The sequence below is a fragment of the Sceloporus occidentalis genome, unplaced genomic scaffold, assembly GCF_023333645.1.
Source record: "Sceloporus occidentalis isolate IW3139 unplaced genomic scaffold, rSceOcc1.0.p SCAF_6, whole genome shotgun sequence".
Classification (NCBI taxonomy): domain Eukaryota; kingdom Metazoa; phylum Chordata; class Lepidosauria; order Squamata; family Phrynosomatidae; genus Sceloporus; species Sceloporus occidentalis.
The window spans coordinates 94775842-94798406 of record NW_028316986.1 but is presented as its reverse complement, the minus strand read 5'-3'; the positions used below and the strand labels follow the sequence as shown (position 1 = coordinate 94798406).

At 40.0% G+C, this 22565-nt stretch overlaps 1 protein-coding gene across 7 annotated transcripts in view; it reads right to left on the bottom strand.

Moving 5' to 3' along the window:
* PTPRK (protein tyrosine phosphatase receptor type K) overlaps positions 1–22565 on the bottom strand; it is a 468792-nt gene that overhangs the window by 289326 nt on the left and 156901 nt on the right. For all 7 annotated transcript variants that reach the window (XM_089530406.1, XM_089530407.1, XM_089530409.1 and 4 more), the window contains exon 3: positions 5190–5461. In XM_089530406.1, coding sequence (XP_089386532.1) covers positions 5190–5461 — 272 coding nt within the window. The remainder of the gene's footprint in view (positions 1–5189; positions 5462–22565) is intronic.

The following is a 22565-nucleotide window of genomic DNA, read 5'->3' as shown; positions in this document are numbered from 1 at the left end:
AATTCCCAGAACTTGCTTCAATCCTTCCCAGCAGGATCAATGTCTATTATGTGACACTGATAAAAGCAAACACTGCCAGACAAATTACAAGGGATTCACATATATGCCAACTGCAAAGCAATTATTTCCAAGCCAGAAAAAGAAAAGAAAAAAAAGTTCAGTCTTCTTTTTCTGGCAGTCAGCTACCAGTTGCAAGTTAAACATTCTATTTTCAAGTTAATAATTCCAAGGGTGAGGAGTAGGAGGAGAGGAATGACAGGATAACCTTGGGGGAAAACTCAAATTCTCAGATCTTGTATACATGAAATATTACAGAAGTAGCTTATTAGAATGCCTGCCTAGTTTACCAATCCAATTATCCTACCTTCTTGGTATCTGGATTTAAGAGAGAATATATATTCCTGTATGTATGCTTTCTTTTTCCCAGGTATTAATTCCCTGGAATATGGGACCTGTAGTGGGTAAGAATATGCCATTGTTTTACTTTACAACACACCTCTTAAAGCAAAATTCATAGCTGTCAATCCTCTCTTAAATGCATGTGGCATTCTGCTAGTGTTTGCTAAACTCTCTACAGGCACGCATGCAACCAGCAGAGTTAGTGGAGGACTGTCACAGAGAATTGCAGCTGAACAAAGGAGACATTCATGCCATGCTCAGTAGTGTGTAACACAGCATTAAAACTCTCGCTGTAAAGGAGGGGATGAATATTTTTTTAAGCAGCTGTGTTGACCTCATGCCCTTAAAGGAGGCTCTTACAAAAGGATATATAAAAGGCACACTGTTCAAGGAGATAGAAAGCAATCCACACTCCCTTCCTGAAGCTCCAAGATATAGCTCTCAGGTACACTCCACAGGGTGGCATTTAGAACGAGTTGTATCCTGTTAGAATAGAAAGGTTCAGCAGCTCTCAACCTCCTATTTGTTGGACAGAAATAGGAGAGATTTAATTTTAGCTTAATGACTGTTTTGCTATGAATAAATAAAAGATCAAATGGCAGAGCATAGAGAAAGGAACTAGCAAAACCATCTGTAAGTATTCCTTGCCTATGGGGTCACCATATGTCAACAGGTGACAGGGAGGGAGGGATTGTGCAGGACGGCTTTGTTAAAAAGCTACTACTAAAACAATGACTAAATAAAACATCCATACTGACATGTTCCTCCTTGAGAATGCCTTCATGTATCACTTATCCTAATGTTTCCTGTTCACAGTGTTTCTTCCCCTACATAATATGAATACAAGAATATGCTAGATACCAACAAATCACAAAAAATAGCAATAGCAATAGCAAGTACATTTCTATACTGCTTATCAGTGCACTTAAGCACTCCCTAACTCGTTTACAAGGTGTACGCTAATTGCTCCCAACAAGCTGGGCACTCATTTTAGCCACCTCGGAAGGATGCAAGCCTGAGTCGAACTCACAACCTTATGGTTTATTATTATTATTATTATTATTATTATTATTATTAATCTTTATTTATGAAGTGCTGTAAATTTACACAGCGCTGTACATGTACCGTATTTTCCGGTGTATAAGACAACTGGGCGTATAAGACAACCCCCAACTTTTCCAGTTAAAATATAGTTTGTGATATACTCACCGTATAAGGCTACCCCTCTTCCAACGCACACCAAATAAAAATTAAAAAAACATCAGATTTGATTTCAATATGGTAGTAATTTTAATTCAAATGGTTATGACATGCAGGTGCTTAGCAGGAAAACTGTCACTTAGCCAGCACTGAGCCAGGGCAGTCAAAGCACTCTCAAAGTGCATTATTTCTTCAGTGTGTTTTGAACCATAGTCCAACACTCAAGCCACTTCACCAGCCTAACCTACCTGACAGGAATGCTGAGAGGATAAAATACTGTGGAACCGTTGAGTCCCTGAAGCAAAAGGAATTGTGCAAAGTGTATCTTTGGGGTTTTTTAAAATTAATTCCCAAAGTTTGGGAAGCACTGCCTTAGAGCCTTAACCCCTTAAAAATGTTTAAATCCCCTTAAAAAGCAGAGTTTGCTCTTGAACAGCACAGTTTGGGGACCATTGATATATAATATTATAGTCCCCCAAACTGTTCCCTTTAAGAGATTTTGGACTCCAGCTCCCAGAAGCCTCAGCCATGTTGGCCAATAGCCTGGGCTTCTGGGAGCTGAAGTCCAAAATCCCTTAAAAGAGCTTCCACTCACTTCTCTCTTGCAATCCTTCTCTGAGAACATTACCAGCAAACTCCTCCAGGAGCCCCATTTGAAGGAGGACCTGAGGGGAACGGAGGAGACAAAGAGGGGAGGCTCGCTGCGGAAAGGGACAGAGGGAGGGAAGGAGGCGCCTGGTAGGTCCACCGCCATTCAGAGCTGATACCCTGATTTTGTAAGGCACCTACCAAAGTAGCTAGCCCTCTCCTCCCCATCCAGCCCAGGCAGCCTCATCCTCTGCCATGCTATTTGCGGTGCACAAGGCTTCTTGGGAATTGTAGTCCAGCGCTTCCCTTTTTGTGTGAAGAAGAAGAAGAGGAAGAGTGGGGACGGCGCCGCCGCCGGCTTCTGCAATTCTGCCAGACTCTCGGCCAAAGGGAAAGGGGTGGGTTTTGTGGCATAATGTACTCTACTCTTGGCAGCAAGAAAATAAAAAGCCCAAGATTATCTATCTGTATCTGGCGCATTAGACGACCCCCGACTTTTGAGAAGATTTTTCAGTGTTCAAAAGTCACCTTATACGCAGGAAAATACGGTAATCTTTTTAGTTAGACAGTTCCCTGCCCTGGCTGCAGTACAGGCATTTAACCACTTTACCACTAGGAGGATTGCATTTTATCGTATATATTCATCTATAGGTTTAAAAAAAAATGCCAAAAAACTAACCCTAGAATCTTGAGTTATATATGGGTCGCTATGGTAATACTACTCAGAAGGGTGTTAAAAGAAGTGATGCCCAACACCCCATTTTCCTTACTTTGGTAGCTGCTGCTCAGCCAAGAAGAGTGTGTGAGTGTCCCCCTGTTTTGCAAGAGAGATCCATAAGAGCCATGCAAAAGAGCCTTTGCAAGGAGTGAGTACTGCGTGGGCGCAGGTGTGTGTGTTTGTTTGTGCTTTGCCAGATCAATGCAAAAGAGCCTTTACAAAGAGTGAATGCAGCGTGGGCAAAGGCAGGTGTGTGTGTGTGCGTGCGCGCTTTGCCAGACCAATGCAAAAGAGCCCTTGCAAGGTGCAGGAAGGTGTGTGTGGGGTGGGGTGATTGGTGCTTCACTGATACCTTTGTTTTCTCTTTTGTTACATGCCTCTAACTTTACCCTCAACCTATCCATGAGCCATATAAAAATTCAAAATTATGGCCCCAAAACCTCGACTTATACGTGAGGTCAACTTGTATACGAATATATACAGTAAATAATGAAGATTCTAATTCATAAGAATAAAGAGAGTGTAGAATCAGTCTCATATCTGGAAAAGCTCCTGGGTACCAGAGACTGTACAAAAGAACCAGTGTGGTTTAATGGTTACAGTGTTGGATTGAGACATGGAACCTACAGATTCAAGTCCCCACTGAAATTCAGAAGGTATGACCAACCATGCTTTTTTCATCACTCCTCCTCAAGCTGAGCTACCTCACAGAGTTGTTGTGAAATGGAGAGACAAACAAATATACTACCTATATTTCATTGTAGTAAAGGATATTAATGTTGTACGTAAGTGAATAAGAAGGACCAGAAAATAGAGAAAAAAAATTAAATCCCTCCTCTCTTCTCTCCCCCCCCCCCCCCATCTCTGATCTTAACTGTCCCTTTTTCAAGAGAGGTTCTTCAAAAGGCTATTAGTCTTAGGAGATTATCAGATGGAGGGATGACAGCAGAAGGACGGGAGAGAAGCGCCATGTTCCCAACCATATTGCATCATCACGCAAAGATTATCAAACATATGACACTTATCCCATGAGTATCCTGTCAATGATGAGGAATTGTTCCGGCACTTCAGTATTAACAGGTTATCCTGTTATTAAGAAATGGAGGTAAATGATGGGACAATTCCTCTTCATTGACGGGATAATCACAGGATAATTGCAACATCATCTGATAATCTTCACGTATGATCACAGATATGTAGATGTCTAACACATATCAATAGTATGTAACATGACTCTCCACTTTTTTTGGTACTCTTTTTTTGCTATCCTAGCATGAAACACTTCTTCAGCAGAGAACATCAGGAGCACCAAATTTAGGTGACTAGACAGGAAAAAGAACTTCCATTCCAGTCCCAATGATTGTGGGATACATGATGAAAATGGGAAAACTCAGTGTAGAATGGGAAGGCTAAGGAAGTAAGATGAGGAACAATAAGGACAAATTAACCCAGGTCCTTATGTGTAGAGGCTGAATAGTTAAAACTAGATGCAGCAGAGTGTTTGCTACAGAAGGAGACAAAGAATACCTGGTTATGTGCTCACTCTCTCATTCTTTCATTCTCCCTCCCTGACCACCCACCCATACACAGGGATGTAACAAATTTCCACAAGTTATCTGTCCATGAAAAAATGGGACTTCTTGGAGAAGGAAAGCTACACCATACAGAAAGTTTTCAACACAGATTCAAAAACAGCAAGTCCCCCCCCCCCCAAAAAAAAACACCATCTCTATAATCTGTGCAGGCTAAGGAAAAAGGTTGTACAAACACTAACAATATAAAAAAGGTGTACAGTCTAATAAAACTTTCAAAGAGTTTAACAGATCCTGTCCAAGTGCTTTTTTAGTTTGTGATTATTTTAAACAGTTTGTGTCACTAGTGCTGCAAACTATTTACAGTAAATATACTGAAATTAATAAATGGATTGCTCACCTCAATGCAGTCAGAAAAAAAAATAAGCAATAACCTACAGGTCAAAATGCTCACAGGCAGCCAAACAGGCTGATACACACACACCCTAGACACTTTATATAGGTGAAGAAGAGAGATGTTTTTTCAATGCTAGATCCCAAGTAGGATGTTTGCAGCAATTCTGAAATGCACGTCTCCAATCCCTCCTTCCTAATAACCTTCACTGGTCCCAGGCTGGTGGAGAAAAGAAATGTATTCGCCTCCAATTCCTCACTAAACTGATAAGCCCATTATGTAGCAATCCTCTTAGAATATACACCATAATTAAGTGAAGAAACAATACATCCTGACACTGGTGTTGCTCCAGGCTTACCTGGTATTCATTTGGCCAGAAGGTGCTGACAGCCAGCTCTGCCCGTAGCCAGTCTTTGCCAGTGGACCCTGTCACATTCCAAATGGGATTTGCCAAAGGCCCCTTGTTTACTCTGACCAAGATGTTCAGAGTTCCAGGGCTTGCTCCTTTCTTGCTATACAAAAGGTAGCTGAAATCAATACAGTGAGTGTCATTCTCTTTCATTGTAGGAAGCTGAAGTCGAGCCTTTTCTCCTTGGCTGTGGTGAGAAGAATCAACTATCATGTATGATCCTGTCAAGAGAAAGAAAGGAAAAAGTGAATTTGGGGGTGCAAACCAGTGCATTGAGGCTCAAGGTGGCCTGTGTTTTCACAACTTTAATTACTATTTATTTACTGTATATACTCATGTATAAGTCTAGAAATCTAGGTCAAAAAATTGATCTCAGAAACCTGAGTCGACTTATCCACGGATCAATGTAAGTACTGTATCTTAACTTTTATTAAAAAGAAGGAAACATCCCCTGGTGAAAGGGAAAAGTATAATGTGTCTGGGAAGAATCATAGAATCATAGAATTGTAGAGTTGGAAGAGACTGCAAGGGCCATCCAGTCCAACCCCCTGCCATGCAGGAAATCTAAATCAAAGCATCCCCGACAGATGGCCATCCAGCCTCTGTTTGAAGACCTCTAAGGAAGGAGACTCCACCACACTTGGAGGGAGTTTTTTCCACTATCGAACAGTGCACTGATCCCCTCTTTCATCCATTCCAAAGATCTAAGACTGTTGGAATTTTGTAAGTTTTTGACATTGTTTTGCTTTGCTTCAGCCTTCGACTTATACATGAGGTGAACTTATAGTCGAGTATATACAGTAAAATATTTATATATTGCTTGAGTATCCCTTACACAGAATTCCAAAATCTGAAATCCTCCAAAATCCCAAACTGTCCACTGCTTGTGATAGTGACACATTCGCTTTCTAAGGCCTGTTACAGACTGCCAAAATAAAGCTGCTTTGGGTCTCTTTGGAGGTATGCTGTTTAAATGATGCATGGGTCCTAAGAGTCCAGAGGTCGCGCCAAAGCCACACTCCATTCCTAAGCACCAGAGTGCAGCTTTGGTGCAACTTTTGGATTCTTAGGATGCATGCATCATTTAAACAGCATACCTCCAAAGAGACCCGAAGCAGCTTTATTTTGGCAGTCTGTAACAGGCCTAATGGTTCAGTGTACAGAAACTTGTTTCATACATAATTATTAAAAATATCATGTGTAAACTTAGCTTCAGGCTATATGTGTCATACAGTGCACATAAATTTGTTTCATATGTAATTATTAAAAAATATTATGTGTAAAATTACCCTCAGGCTATATATATAAACTATATAATAAACAACACAAATTAATTTCATGTTCAGACTTCAGTCCCATCTCCAAGATATCTCATTACATATCTGCAAATATTTCAAAATCTTGAAAAAATCCAAAATCCAAAGTGCTTTTGGTCCCAATCATTTTGGATAAGGGAGCCTCAAACTGTACCTCCCTTTATTAACAAAATTCCAAAGCAGTAGACAATATTCATCACTAAAACAACCTACAAATTAAAAAAAAAATGTTGGCACATGTCATTAGCAGTGTACATAATGTACTATAAATGCCTTCTAGAGAGATACTACCATTCTTATAGTTTGCATAAGACTACTGTTGAGTGGGTTGTTATAAAATAACATTGGCTAGATAAGAACAAAGTCTATTTAGCACTGAGAACAGAAGAATTTTCCTCAGAAACAAAACAGATATCTTTAGGAAGCCATCACCTGTTTTATACACAGCAACTGATCACCACTGTGCTTAACCAGTGGTCGGTAATTTTGGTGGGCCCAGGGACTGAATTTTCATATGCAGCATCTACCACAGCCTTGCCCCAGCCTAAAAATTGCAAAATTAATGTACATTTTGTGGTGCCTTGTCCTCCTTTCTTGTTATAACACCTGGTCACCCTGCTTAAGGTGCCTCCACCACTCAGCTTTCTCCGTAGAAAGTGTTCAGTGGTGGCAGAGGTTTAATTAATTAATTAATTAATTAATTATAATTATAATATTTATAATTAATATTATAATAATTAATATTAAATTATTATTATTATTATTATTATTATTATTATTATTTAGTAATAATTAATTATAATGATTAATTAAAACTTATCTGCGGCCCAAAGAAGTTTACCCGGTTGTAATTTTGCCCCCTACCTACTGCCAAGTTGTACAGGTCTGCTTTAGGATGAGCACAAAGTTATGCCAGCTAGAATTTTGTAAGTAAGTTCTTTGGTATCATTTTCCTTTGTTTCATCCTTTACGTCCTTTGTTACAGGCCCCCATGTTTTACCCACTTATCCATGAGTCATATCAAAATTCATAATTTCGGCCCCAAAACCTGTCCTCAACCTATACGTGAACACAAAATGAAACCAACCTCTTAAATGTCAAAGGGCACATATTATACATAGTACTAAGTATCGTTTCCACAAAGCATGTATTAAAATGCTGCTACATGATTTTTTTTCCCCAGCCCTCTGGCCAAGTGATGATTCCACAATCTTGTACTATGGGAAAATCTGCCCTTTTTAATAAGCACAAGGCTTAAAAAAAAACAGGGTTCAATATTAAAAGCACCACAGTGTGTGCTTTTAAGCAAATTGTTTATCATATGTTACGGACACTTAAAATTTCTGAAACCATCTATCCATATTTATATGCAATGAAGCTGTTTTGCATGTCAACTAGCTTTCCAGAGATGTTTATTAACTACTCTTGAAAATGCACTTGAGGTAATGCAAGATAGATTGTCAAGTAGCTGTGGCTCAATGAAAATAAAAAAATAGGTCAGCATGTGACAGAAAAATCAACATTTATTTTGTTTGTGTACAAAACTTTTAATTGCCTTTCCAAGCAATTCAGCATTGCTAAATTCACATGAAATGGCAAAGACAGTAATGCTTTATAGATTAAAAAGCACCTTAAAAAAAGTTTGATTATTCACATGCAAACCTATGTCATTTGTATATCTAAATAGAATATACACAATATTGTGAGACAAAATGGCTAAGTTCAAGAGCCCAGTTTACATTTATATTTGATTTACCAGACAGTACCCACCAGAGTGATGTGTTTCAGAAAACTTGGCAAGGCTGTACTGGCTGCTGCCCAATGTTATTTTTACAGCTTGTTTCTTAAATCCGGGAATAATTTTGCACCAGGATATTTACGCTCGTAAGTATTGGCAGTTGCTGCCAGTGATGGATCAGAAATGAGTTAATGTGCCACATTAGGAGTTTCTAAAATAATCACTACAGGGTACATAAATCCCAAACCACCATGTTTTATGGTTTTATAGTTGAAGAGCTTGCACGAACATTACTCTCTTCCCTATACACCACAGAGATTGTACAAATTATTTGACTGGACTGCAGCTCCCAGAATCTTCCAGCCACTGTAATTTTTCTGAGTTCTGACACATTCCCATTTTAGCCACATATGGTCAATCATTAAGAAATCAGGATTGTTCACTGCACGGCACACTTTTGCCTCACCTCCACTTGTATATCCATTGTGAACAGCTGGTTATTCTTTAACTGAGGAGATTATACAGTCATTTGAATATAAGCATTCCTTACTTGGAATACTGAATATGCTAGAAAGTAAGTCCAATACCCAAATACCCAAATTCCAATACCCAAAAAGAGGCTCCATACAACACACACGCGCACTCACACTCACACACACACACACAATAGGCCCTCCACATTCACTGAGGGTAGGAGCACAGGAACCCCATGAAAGAGGAAAAAACACAAATAACAAAAACAATATTTTGTTTACCTGAGGGAACACCTCTCTAGAAATCTCTATGTCCTCCAGCACAACTCTATGGTCAACATCTGCCAGAGGCTGACTACAGAATTGCACTGGAGGGCATACAAATGCCTCGAGAAGTGTTCTCTCTAGGAATCTCTCGGTCTTCCAGTACAACTTCTGAGTGACACTGACCACAGAGTCATGTTGGAAGAACTACAGATTCCTAGAGAGAACATAGTAATCAAAATCATGAATAATCAAATCTGCAAAAGTCAAAGTCACAAACATGGAGAGCTGACTTTATGCGTGTGCACACACACTCATATGTGCATACACAAACATATCTATAGCTACACACACACACACACACAGTGATTTTCCCTCCCTTATCAGGAATTATGAAATCTGATACAGGCCTGCCTTCCACAGCGTTGAGCTTACTTGGGAGGCAAGCGCCGGCAGAAATAATGGGGCCCCGTGCGCCCCCGCAAGCACGGACCCCATTATTTTCGATGGGAGTTGAGCATACGCTCTTTTCCCCATACACCGGGGGGGGGGGGGGCTGCATAAGGGAGGGGTGGACTGTATATTCCAAAATCCAAATCTGTCCACATGAGTGGCTGAGATAGTGATACTTTTCCTTTCTGATGATTCAATGTATGCAAACTTTGGTTCATGAACAAAATAATTTAAAAATATTGTGTACAAAATAACTTTCAGACTATGTATACATAACATAAATGAATTTTATATTTAGACTTGGTCTCATCTCCAAGATATTTCATTATGTATATACAAATATTCCAAAATCAGAAATCCAAAACACTTCTGGTTCCAAACATTTCAGATAAGTGAGATTGAATGTGTGTGTGTATCAGTAACAAAATCAACTAATATGCGTCATCTACCAATTAACACTTTTTGACTGGCTGGCTGACAGACTACTAGTTACTAGGGGGAATTTTCAGGGATACAGAGATAGTGACGCCTGAAATCATGGAGAATCATTGGAGAGTCAATAGTCTGACTTGGTAATAAGCAGCTTCCTATAATTTTTACCTAGCCTCATGTTCTGGTGAAGTAGACAGCGATTTCATTACACACTGAAGTTGTAACCTTAAGGAAACAGATACTGTAAGTACTCCGGATACTTTTTCAATCCAGAACCTCTTGTACAGAGAGAGGTCTTCTGTGTATGAGGTTCACAAAACAGATGTCTGTTCAAAGTAATATGCATACAGATTTGTTTACTGTGCTGAAATAAATAACAGATGGGTTACTGGAACTCCTCCAAACCTTAAACAAAAATTCATCAGATCAGGGAAATTTTACCATCTAGGCATCCAAGACACTCATGTGACATCCATGTCCAGGAGTACTTTTGAACACCTTTGGCTGCAACACCAGTAGTGTCCTCCCATAGATAAATCAAATTAGATCACAATCACACATACTCTTACCCTGACTGGATCACTATTGGCATTGTCTATATGGTTTGCATCTGGAAAGCTTTCCAAAACTTGAACTGGTAGAAAGGGTGGCCCAATGTAGATTTCATACCATTCCAATTTTGTTCCATCTACAGATGCTTCCAATTTGCTTCTCAAAGTGTTCTTATATACAGAGTTCTAATTTTCTTGGGACCAGGACATGCCAAGAACTACCCCTTTCAGGTTACTCCCCCTCCCACAGCAATCCAGCATATTTAATACTGGGGGTTCTCCTCTGTATCCCTCCACCTTTTGAAGTACTGTGGGTTGAGTTGCAAGAGGGATTGCCATTTCTACTGTGGTGATCAGGTCACTGAACAGCTTGCCAACTGAACAGACAGAGCCTTCTCAGTGGCTGCTCCCAGGCTGTGGAACTTCATACCATGGGAGGTTTGACTGACTTCCTCTCTGCTTTCATTCTGCCAAAGTCAAAAGATCTATTTAATTAGGCTTAAATTAAATCAAACTATGTGGCATGTTTCAATATGATACTTACATTCTATCCTATGTGAGTGCCTTTCCAGCAGACACATTCCATGCTCCTTTGGTAATATGGATTCAGACTACACATGAGGTGCACGCACAGTTACTGTATATACCTTCATCCACTCTCCTGCTTCAAATTTGAAGAGCAAACCATCTCAAACCAGATACAAGCCACACCAGTAACACAACGTTTTCAATTGCTTAGGACAGCAAACTGGAGATGATGCATTTAGCTTAATTGTTTGATGTGTAACAAGGACTGAACTAATGCTCTCTCTCTCTCTCTCTCTCTCTCTCTGTCAGCACCACTGTAAAAAGTAGGCTTTTGGCTACCGTTTGAGAGACAAGCAAATACCAAGTCTGCCTACTATGAAGCAACAACTGCCAGTTTCAACACAACCAAATAATTTTGCTGTTGTACAGGATGATACTATATTTATTACAGCATTGCAAAATAGAAGAGTCTGGAGTAACAAACACTTGAGGCGAAGCACAAAAATCAGTGTGTATTGAGCCATTGTAGTGTTTATTCTCCTTTATGGGTCTGAAACATGGGTCACCTATCACCAACACCTACGACTCCTCAAATGCTTTCATCAGCACTGTTTACGCACAATTCTAAATATACACTGGACTGACTATGTGACAAATGTTGCTGTCCTTGAGCAAGCAGGGATCACCAGCATTGAGGCCATGCTATTGAGAACGCAGCTGCGCAGGGCAGGACACGTTTCTAGGATGAAGGACCATCGCCTCCCAAAAATAATACTCTACAGTGAACTCGCCACAGGTCAGCATAAGAGGGGCGCCCCAAAGAAGAGATACAAGGACTCCCTGAAACCACATCTCAGGCTTGGCCAGATTGATCACCAACAATGGTCTGCCCTGGCCTCGCACTGGGAGGCATGGAAACACACTATCCATGATACTGCAGCCTTTTTTGAAAACTCACGCCAATGTGTCTCGAAGAGAAACGACAGCACAGAAAAAACCACAACTTGGAAACATCACCCATGTAGACATTCTACTGTGCTTTCTGCACCGGACTTGTTTATCTCAGATTGGCCTTTTTAGTCATCAGTGCACTTGTAGAAAGTGTGGGATGAGTCCTTCCTGAATCTTCATTCATGAAGAAAAGCCAGAGAGAGCAAAATAGAATATCATATTGTGGGGAGTCTCCTTAAGACTGGCAAGAAATACTTTCAGGCAGGCATATCTACAACAATCAGCTTCCACACTCTCTGCCACTTTCAACAAAAGACTATTTCCAACTGACTTGCCATTAAAAGTAAATGTTTACCCTTTGACACAGTTGCTGTGTTCGACTGTAGAAGGCGGTGCTCATTTCCATTACTAAGCCAAAGAGCCAAAGACTACTTTGAGATCATGTGATCAGCATGACTGCACAGAACGCTGTTATCTTCCCATCAAAGTGGTACCTATTTATCTACTTGCGCTTTTGTATGTTTTCAAACTGCTAGGTTGGCATAAGCTGGGACTAGTAATGGAGCTCGATCTTTCATGTGGCACTTGAGCCTTTAACTATCGATCTGCTGAATGTCAGAGTCAGTGTCTTAACTAATGAGCCAGTGAGTCCAATTAGAACTTGCCATTAGAACCTCTTATTTTCTGTTCTGAAAGCAGAACATCGTCCCACCCTCTGGAGTGTTTTCTTTTTTCTTAGATGTGTCTGTGGTCTCTACATTTTTCTACAGAAAAGCTAACCCCATATTCTTAAGGGGGTTTCTTCACTTTATTGTTCCTTATGTAAGGATAATTCCAGCAAAGTATTTGTGTAAGAGAGTGTAAGAGAACAGGAAAAAAAATGCCAATGGTTTATGACATGCTCAAGGGAAATTAGAAGAGAACTAGGACGCAAAGCTTTAAATTCTAGCAAACGGCACTGTGTTTTAGAAAAAAATGTACGACAATTCCCATTTATTAGAACTGGTTGTATTTATAATATGCCAAGTTACGGTACTTAGGTATTAACATATATCAACAGTTCAACTTGTCTTAAAATTCCAGTGCTGTGTTTATGGAAAACGTACCTGAGATGGATAAAAGTATTTGTACTGTACCTATTACACAATCTCAATTTAACCGAACACTTTTTTGTGGCTTATTGAAAACTCTATTGTCTATTAAATACTTGGCAACAGCTGCCTAAGAACAGTGTACTGTTTTAGACCAAACAAAACAAGCCAGATTTGCCTCAAATCATTTTCCCAAACACCTCAAGCATAGATATAGTATATACTACAATTGTTTCTTCTTACAGCAATAGCCTATACACATCAATGTAATCCAAATACAGTCGGCCCTTCTTATACATGGATTATTTATACACGGATTCAAGCATCCACAGTTTGAAAATGTTCAAAAAAAAGTATAAATTTCAAATATCAAACCTTGATTTTCCAATTTTTATAAGGGACAACATTTTGCTATGTCGTTATATTTAATGGGACTTGAGCAGCCACAGATTTTGTTATCCACAGGGGATCTTGGAACCAAACCCCAGCATATAACAAGGATCCACTGTAAAATTGTACACACCTGTACTTCTCAGATGGAAGAATGACATAACATCTCCAACAGGTTAAATTGGGCTGGTTCATTTATAAAGCAAAACCAGGGATCAGTCCATATTTGGTCTTCCAGCAGCTGGAGGGGCAAACATTTCCCATCCCAACCTAAGCGAGGTTTAGAATAATTATTTTTGGACTACAATTCCCAGGATTCTCTAATCAAAATGGCCACTGCAATCCCCAAGAGTAGCTTTTCCAAACTTTGGATTTTCCACTATGATTATACATAATATTCCCTGATTCTTCTATTTCTTTCACTACAGTATTCATAATATTTTTGTCTCTTTGGCGGGTTATAGACCGCCCCTTTCCCTGGTGTATCGGGGCCTCAGCATGCAGAACGGCAGCCGCTGAGGCCCCGATCTGCCGCTTTTCAGGCTGCGGGGAAGCAGCAAAACGCTGCTTCCCCGTAGCCTGAAAAAGGGTGTCCCTGAGGCTTCAAGCCCCAAGGACACCCCGCGGCCCCTTTCTCTTTTAGTCTGCTGGGCGCAGCCGTCTGAAGCGGACTAAACCTGGAAGGAGCTCCGAAACGGAGCTCCTTCCTGCTCCATGTTCAGGGCGCACTAAGCGCCCTGGCGCGGAGCAAGGACGTCACGTCTGCGCCGCCCCGTCTAGAGGCGGTGCGGCCGTGATGTCCTCATGGCGGCGGCCGTATGGAAGGGCCGCCGCCGTTTAGTGCATGACGAGCACGCAGTAGGGTTAAGGCGGTGCGGAAGCACCGCCCTTTTGTAACCCTAGTGCGTGCTCGTCACGCACTAAAGTGCCGGTCTGTAACCGGCCATTGACTTGTTTTGTTGGAGTGTAGTGGAGTCTCCTTCTTTCAAGATTTTTAAACAAAGGCTGTATGGCCATCTGTTGGGGGTACTTTGACTGTGTATTCCTGCATGGCTTCTTCCAACTCTATAGTTTTATGATTCTATACATCTACAACACAGATTTAATGCAGTTTCACACTGCTTTAACTGCCATGCCTCAATGCCATGGAAATTTGGGATTTGTAGTTTTGTGACATATTTAGTCTTCTCTGTCAGAGCACTCTGGTGTCACAATGAACTACAATTCCCAGGATTCCATTGATCAAGCCATGACAGTTAATTCAGGTGTTAAACTGCATTAACTCTACAGTGTGGCCAAAGCCTACATAAATGGGCTTCTCCATGCCAAAGGAAATCAAACGCTACGAATGGCTTAACCAAGTTTTGCTCCTCAGCAATCTCAGACATTCACATTATTGTGTGAAATATAAATATGTGGAAGCTGAGGTGCAGAGGCCCAATGGAACATTTAGGCTGTGGAGTTTGGTTTATTATACAGCTTTGCCTGACAGGGAGGAAAATAAGTTACCCCAAATTTCTGTAAATAATGAGAATTTCTCACAGTTTATAAAACACATTTATTTCTCCTGATACATTTGCTAGCTATTATATTCCTCAACTGTGAATTCATAAAGAAATAAAAGTAATATAGTTACATGGGTGATGTTATACTCTGGAAGCATTAAAAGCTGTTTTTCTCCTCCTCTGGTCTTCTCTCTGTATTATGTTTCACATAGAGTATGAAACAATGTGCAAAGACTGCATTTTGATGTATCAGAACTAGAGTTTGGCTCAGCTGCTATTGTATCAAGGTGTGGAAAACAATTTAAGGATGCTGGGCCACACCATGAAATCTACCACCCTCTCTAGCTCTGAAATAGAGAGGCAGGAGATTCTTTGGCCATTCTGAGTACCTCAGTGATACAGGGTATGACCAAGCAGCCATCCTTACCAAGGATCATTCTGTGGCCGGACACTTTTATTCAGGAAAGGCCTGCCGGAAGAGATCCGTCTTGACAGCTTTTTTAAAGCTGTCTAAGGTGGCAATTTGACGGACCTCGTCTGGCAGGCCATTCCATAGTTTGGTAGCAATTGCAGAGAAGGCCCTCTGGGAGGTAGCAGTTAGTTTGGTTTTTAAAGGCTGCAATAGATTCCTCCCAGAGGACCTGAGTGTGCAGGGTGGATTATATGGGAGCAGGTGATCTCTCAAATAGGTTGGACCCAAGCCATGTAGGGCTTTAAAGGTTATAACCAACACCTTGTACTGTGCCCGGAAACTAATAGGCAGCTAATCTAAACAGTGTGGTAAGTTTGTTTGTTGTTGCTGTGTGCCTTAAAATCATTCCGACTTATGGCAACACTAAGGCGGCCTTATCATGGGATTTTCTTGGCAAGTTTTTTTGTGGGTTTTTCCCACAAAAAGAAGAAACCCTTAAAGTGAACAAAATTTGGCTACCAGTCCTGAAGAATAGCAAAATAAGGACTCAGCAAATGCAAATGGGAAACCATTCAGAGTCAGGGGCTTTCCCAGCAGATAATTGATCACCAATTAACAGACATTAATCCTCATTTGCATTAGCCTCCCAGGCTGAGGCCAGCCATCAACACAGAACAATACATGCAAATCACTCCTGCATTCCCAAGCTCACACAGTATATATACACCCAATTTTTGCAGGCAAAGCATTCTCTGAAGATGCCAGCCACAGATGCTGGCAAAACATCAGAAAGAAACTCTGCTAGAACATGGCCACATAGCCCGAAAAAACTCACAAAAAACTATGGATGCCGGCCATGAAAGTCTTCGACTTTTCTTGGCAAGATTTGTTCAGAGGAGGTTTGCAACTGGCATTCCCCAAGACTGAGAGAGTATGACTTGCTCAAGGTCACCCAGTGGGGTTTATGGCTGAGCTGAGAATAGAACTCTGGATCTTCAGAGTCATAGTCCAACTTGTCAGCATACTGGCAGTGAAAATTAACATCTGTAGGAATGCAAAGTCATCATGTGTGTGTAGAATGCATGACCAGGCCAGGGCATGTAGATAAATGTCATTATTATTATTATTATTAACCTTTATTTATAAACGCTGTAAATTTACACAGCGCTGTACATACAATCTTTGAGGCCAGACACCAAGATGTATATTCAGTACTGCACCTGCATATGTGTGTGACTCAGCACAGTGAGGTAATGGCTTATGTCATGTGCTGGTAAAATGGCAAGCCAATCTACAACATTGGGAGAGTTGCATCAGCCAAGGATATATAAGGTTGTGTCTTAATGTAAACTGTGTGGGTTACAGTGAGTGGATTACAGAGTAGTTGGTTTGTTTCAGTGTGGAGTTGGTGAGAACTATTGTGAGTTTGACATGAAGCTTATCTGTTTGTACAGTTTCTATCTCTGTATATAGCATCTCCTTAGCACTTGTAAATAAATCTCTTCACCTGGAGCTGTCCAGTACATTTCTCTCAAACCACTATGCCACACTGGTAAGACCCTTTAAAAATGTTGACTGTATTTGGAGGGAGCAATTTGCTCTCTCTTTTAAGAAAGAAAATATATTTGACCACCATTGGTAGCATGGACTGACATGTCAGAAGATAAAGATCTTGGCCAGGTCAGACATGTGGAAAGTTGTAGAATTTCAACACAGATGGAGGACTCCTTGTTAATTCTCTGTGAGCACCAGGTCACACTACAGTATTATATAGCATTATGTATTATATAGTATTTTATCTATTATCTTATTTATTTAAATGTCTTCTCATAAATAACAAATGTACAGGCCCAAATCACAGTGAGAAACATGTGGCCCTCCAGACATTGTTGGAGGTGTCCCTCACTGCTAAAAATACTGGTAACAACTGATGAGAGCTGCAGTATCTAGAAGGATACATGATCCCAACCACTGTTTTAGGGGATTCTTCCTAAACCTATGCATAAGTTCACAGAGAAGGGAAGGAGCTGGGGTCCTTGTTTTTATTTGTCTTGGACCTTGGCTAGAACCTATGTTTATTTTGGTTGGCCAAAGTGCAGAGGGGAGACATGAGAATAAGCAGCTAGAATGGACTCCACCACTTTAACCTACAGAACAAAAATCTGATTTTTAATGTTCTCCACAGTTAATGTGGGAGATGTTTGTTAAAAAATGGCTGTTGGGTCCTGTTCATTTCTGTTTTAAATCCACATGCTCCTGGATATCTTTAGGTATTGGGAATATTCTTGCTCTTGAAACAAATTCCAAGAATGCAGTGGTTCCCTTTCCCCCCACCTCCAAAAAAAGCACCTGTTAAAACTGATATGGTCTGTAATAGCATTCTAGTAGTTTTTAGTAGAAAATGTAATTGCACTATTGTTGACAAAATAGCAATTATGTTTCATTTTCCTGTCCTGGCTTCATGTGTGTTGGACATAAGGAAATACTGGCACTATCTGCACTATCAGGAAAAAATTAACCACATCTGAAACGAAACGAAGTAGATTCCTGTTTCAAACCTTGTGCAGCTTTCAATATTAATGCTGATCCAAAGGACTGTGGGTAGAGAGAGGAACAGAAATGGAGAATGTCATGACAAGAGAGATTCCAGAGGATGAGCAAATACATTTGTGCATTCATCAATTAATAAATTGGCAGATCTACCATTAGTACATAAACTATATTGTGTATAGCAGACACAAACTGAAGTCAAATTCATGCTTGCTGAGAAGACAGCAAATGAAACTTCAATTTCTGCATGACTCCATTGCCATAAGGTCAGATCATTGATTGGTTTAGCCCCATAACCTGCCTCTGGTATCATAAACTATCGGGCACTAATGAAGTCCTTCAAATGGCATATGAACTTCTCATTTTTGCATGGTTATATTGCAGGTCAGACCAATGATCAGTCTAGCTCTATAACCTGCCTCTGACATAAGTGGTGCCATAAACTACAGGGCACTAATGAAGTACTTAAATTACTCACTAAGGAATAGGTACCTTACAACCCAGAACTCAAAGTCTAGACAATAATATAAACTTCACAACCATGATTATTGGTATGTGGTCAATAGGAAAAAAACACCTTTAATTACTGGCTGCTATGTTTGTTCTTAATTCATGACCTGCTTTATTTATTGCATTTTCAGTGATCAAGTACTTAGTGAATAATTACTTGATGTATGCTCTTGACAAGCTCTACTAATTAAAAAGAAAACCAAAGCCATTTTGAAGAAACTAACGATCTTACCATAAGCCTATCTGCAATCAAGCGACCTAAAGAATTATGGCTTGCCTCTCAAAGAAATTCAACACCAGTGAAGCAAATCATTGTACACAGTTACTGCTTTTAGTCCATGACAGACCAAACCCCAGAATGCAGATAGTGTTTATGCAAAATTCTTCACTGTACATTACTGCCTCTGCCTTGAAATCATTCTTAGAGCTGGAAGGGGCTTCAAGAGTCATCCAGTCAAACTCCCTGCCATGCAAGAAATTATAGCTAAAGCACCCTTTAAATATGCCCATCCAACATCTGTTTTAAGACTTCTGAATAAATATATTTTCCTCTATACACTATATTAAAGGTAACAAAGTTTCCATACAATTCTCCCTTTTTCACACATACAAACAGAACCTGGCCTAAATCCAAATGTCAGTCCCAACTAGAATAGACCGAATGAATAAACAGAAGTTACAAATATTTGTTTACCAAATCCCCATTTATTCAAGTAGAGACTAGCTATTAAGTAGTCAGTCCAGAGTTCTCTTGCCTGTCTCCATGTTTGCAATTGTTCTTGGGGGAAGTGGGAACCAAGGAAAGGCCTACCTTTCAAGTTTTCCAGTATATTTTTAGTAACCAATGTGGTTTTGTTATAGGTGTCCTAAAATATGTTTACATAGCTGTGGATCTATCTGCTGTCACTGTGAATACCAAGAAACTAGTACAATGGACCCTTGTCTTACGCGGGGGATCCGTTCCGGACCCCACCACCACCACCACATAAGGCGAATTCTGCCTATGCTTGAGCCCCAAATATATATAATATATAAAATACGCCCCCTCATGACGAGATAAAACCTCGAAGGCTAATAGAAAGTGTTACTCACACAGGCCAAAATCTGGAAATTATCAGAGCTAGAAACATATTGTGTTACTTAACCTTCGCTGCTTTAGCTGCATGTATACTCATTCATTTTTTATTTTTTATTCTTAATTCTGTTTTTAACGTTTTATTATACAAGTAGCAATGTACAAATAATAATTGAGCCCCAATCCCCTGAATGGGGCTCATGCATGCCCCATTAATCTGAGTGGGATGTGCCACCACTTGCACCCCGCGGCTTGAACGCGTAAGCTCAAAGCTGTGTATAATGCGGGCACACTGTAAAAACATCAATTTGGCTGTTTCTGTGTACTTTGGTATTCACCAGTATCCAAAGGGTTTGGATGGCTATCCTGGTGAATCCAAAGCCTGGAGACCATAGGGTGTTCCTGTGGTCTCTTGTATGTTTCCAAGTATCATGACCAACCAGAAAGTATGGTTTCTTGGGTTTCCATCAGGGAAAATACAACTACTTCAACATATTTACTTCTTTTTCATCTGATATTTCTCTGGATCTAATCATTCTGCCCTTCATGTATCCAACTCTATGCCATTGGAACTGAATTCCAGATGGACTTAAGTAAAGAAACAACTGCCCTGATTCTGTAAGACATGGGAAGGGCTCGGAGGTCTCTCATTCACAGAGTTTCCATAGGTCAAAGTTATGACTTGACAGTAGTTAACAACAACAAATACAAAGTACAGTGTTCCTGTGTCATATCTGGGTACGTCATACGCAGCTTCCAGCATACACTGGAAGCCGCACTGGAAATAAGCCTCGCATGCCCCGAAAGAAGTAATGGGGCGTGTGACCGTGGCACCGTGCGACGAGAACGAACCTCATTACTTTCAATGGTGCTGAAGCTTATTTTTTCTTTTACGTGGGGGGGGGGGGGGGGCGGAACAGATCCCCCACATAAGAGAAGGGCTGCCTTTATCTTCTTATCACCTTTGATCACCATTCTTGAGGTATTTTCTTTATTGTTTCCTGCATGCTTGTGCTGCACATGTGGGGAAAATCTTTATATTCTTCAGATCCATGTGTGCACATATCATTCACACAGAATGAAGACAAACTGTGACATTGCACTCTTGCTTTTCTAGGCAGGATTTGAAGAGCTAATTTTAATCAAGGAGAAAGGCTTTAAGAATCCAGGACTTCTTAGGAGAATCTCAAGCAGTCCATATTTCTGCCATGTGCAGTTTTGCATTAAGCTTTTCTTTCCTGAAAGTCTTCTTGTTTTTAAATAAAAACTCCGGAATAAAAGGACAAAACAAAACTGCAAGCATTGCATAATAAAATAGTGGTTTAAACAGAATACAGAATTTGCTGTTACCAAGACCGCTGAGCTGTTCAGTGCTGCACTGTTGTGTACTGTCTTGTGTATCAGGCCTCGTCTTAAATGAATAATTTCAGATGCACTACAAAGGTTTTTAAGGCATATTTTGAGGGCATAAGAGGTTCTGACTCTAGAGGTGCCAGGCTTCATATTTGTTTTTCTAGGTCATGTCAGTGGGACACAGTGTCTAGATTTATGACTACCCTTTGAACTGTTGAAAGGAATGACTGGTGACTAGGTAGGATGTAGCATAATTATGAATTATTCAGTTTGTGGTTTCTTACTTCTAGCTTTATTATTGGGGAGAAAAACCTGCTCTCCTACCATCCCCATCGATGCTGGGGAGGGGTTGTTCTATTTCTTAAATCCTGAACTAAAGCTCATGCTTGTCATATATGCTTAATTTTAATAACTTATTCTCCTGTAAGATTCTACAATGTATAGAAAAAGGCCATTCCTTTATAAGCATTTTTAAATATGAATGGGCAGCTATTTGGAGGAAGAAGACTACAAAGAAACTCTTAAGTATTGAATGTTATCATTATTAGGAAATGTTACAATAGATATGCAGGTACAGTGCATATAGTAAAACTAAGCAGATGAAAAATATGAAGTTTCTAAAAGAGAAGTATCTTAGAAAGAAATGAACCTTTTCTACTTGTAGTAAAGAATAAATGAGAAGGGGAACAACCTAGAATAGATTTTTATGTATTCTACAATGAATAGGTTGTATTTTTCAGTGAAGTCAACTTGCCTCAGACTCAAGTCAGACTCAAGTTGCTTCAGTGATTCAGCTTGGGACTCACTGGCCTTGGTTCAGTAATGTAACACATTCATAATGGTTCTTGGAGGGGGACCGCAAATGCATTAGGCAATGCATTTGAAGAGGACGGATCTTCCTAAAGCTTTTCAAAAGCTTTAGAAGGCTCCTCTGATGCACAGCAGAGACAGCCTGCTGAGTAGATCTCAACCCCCCCCCCCACTGCTTAACATGTTTGCTGTTCCCCTCTAAAAAAAAAAAACACCCCACACTATGGGGGTGGGTCATAGAATCATAAGAGTTAGAAGAAACCACAAGGGTCTTGCCTGCTCCTCCTCGGAAAAGCTAATATTGCTAACCCAGACCTTTCGGACTTCACTACTGAGAATGTGTTTGTTGTGTTGTGTCATTCCTGATATCCTGGTTATAAAGTTGATGTTTTAATCATTATGTATAAACAATGTATTTTATTATCTTGTGCATTGCTCTGGAAGCCCCTTGGGAAAAAGGGAAGTATTTAAATTGAAAAAAAGGAATGGGGTAGTGGTGAAAGCAGCTCTTTATTATCTTACTCAGTGGAACATAAAAAATAATTGCTTCTTTCAAAATAACAAGTTAGAGCTTAAAGAGGAGGAAGTGAATAAACTGCTTTGATAAGTGAAAGAATAACTTTAATATTTATACATATTCTAAAAATTAATCAAATAAAAATATTCCCACACCCTTCTTCTCACCTGTTTCTTAAACACACCATCTCTCTATGATCACTGAATCTAAAATGCTGACTTTTATAAAATTAGACTTCATCCTTTTCAAAGGAAGTCCAGTTGCATTTATTGTGTGCTCAACATAAGTGCCTAGTGCCATTATCCACAACAGTTTTAATTGTAAAAAAATGCAGTTCTAAGCACAGTTTCTAGAACAAGTGAAAGGCCCTACAGATGAATTATGTGCTCTCTTATTTATTTAGTAT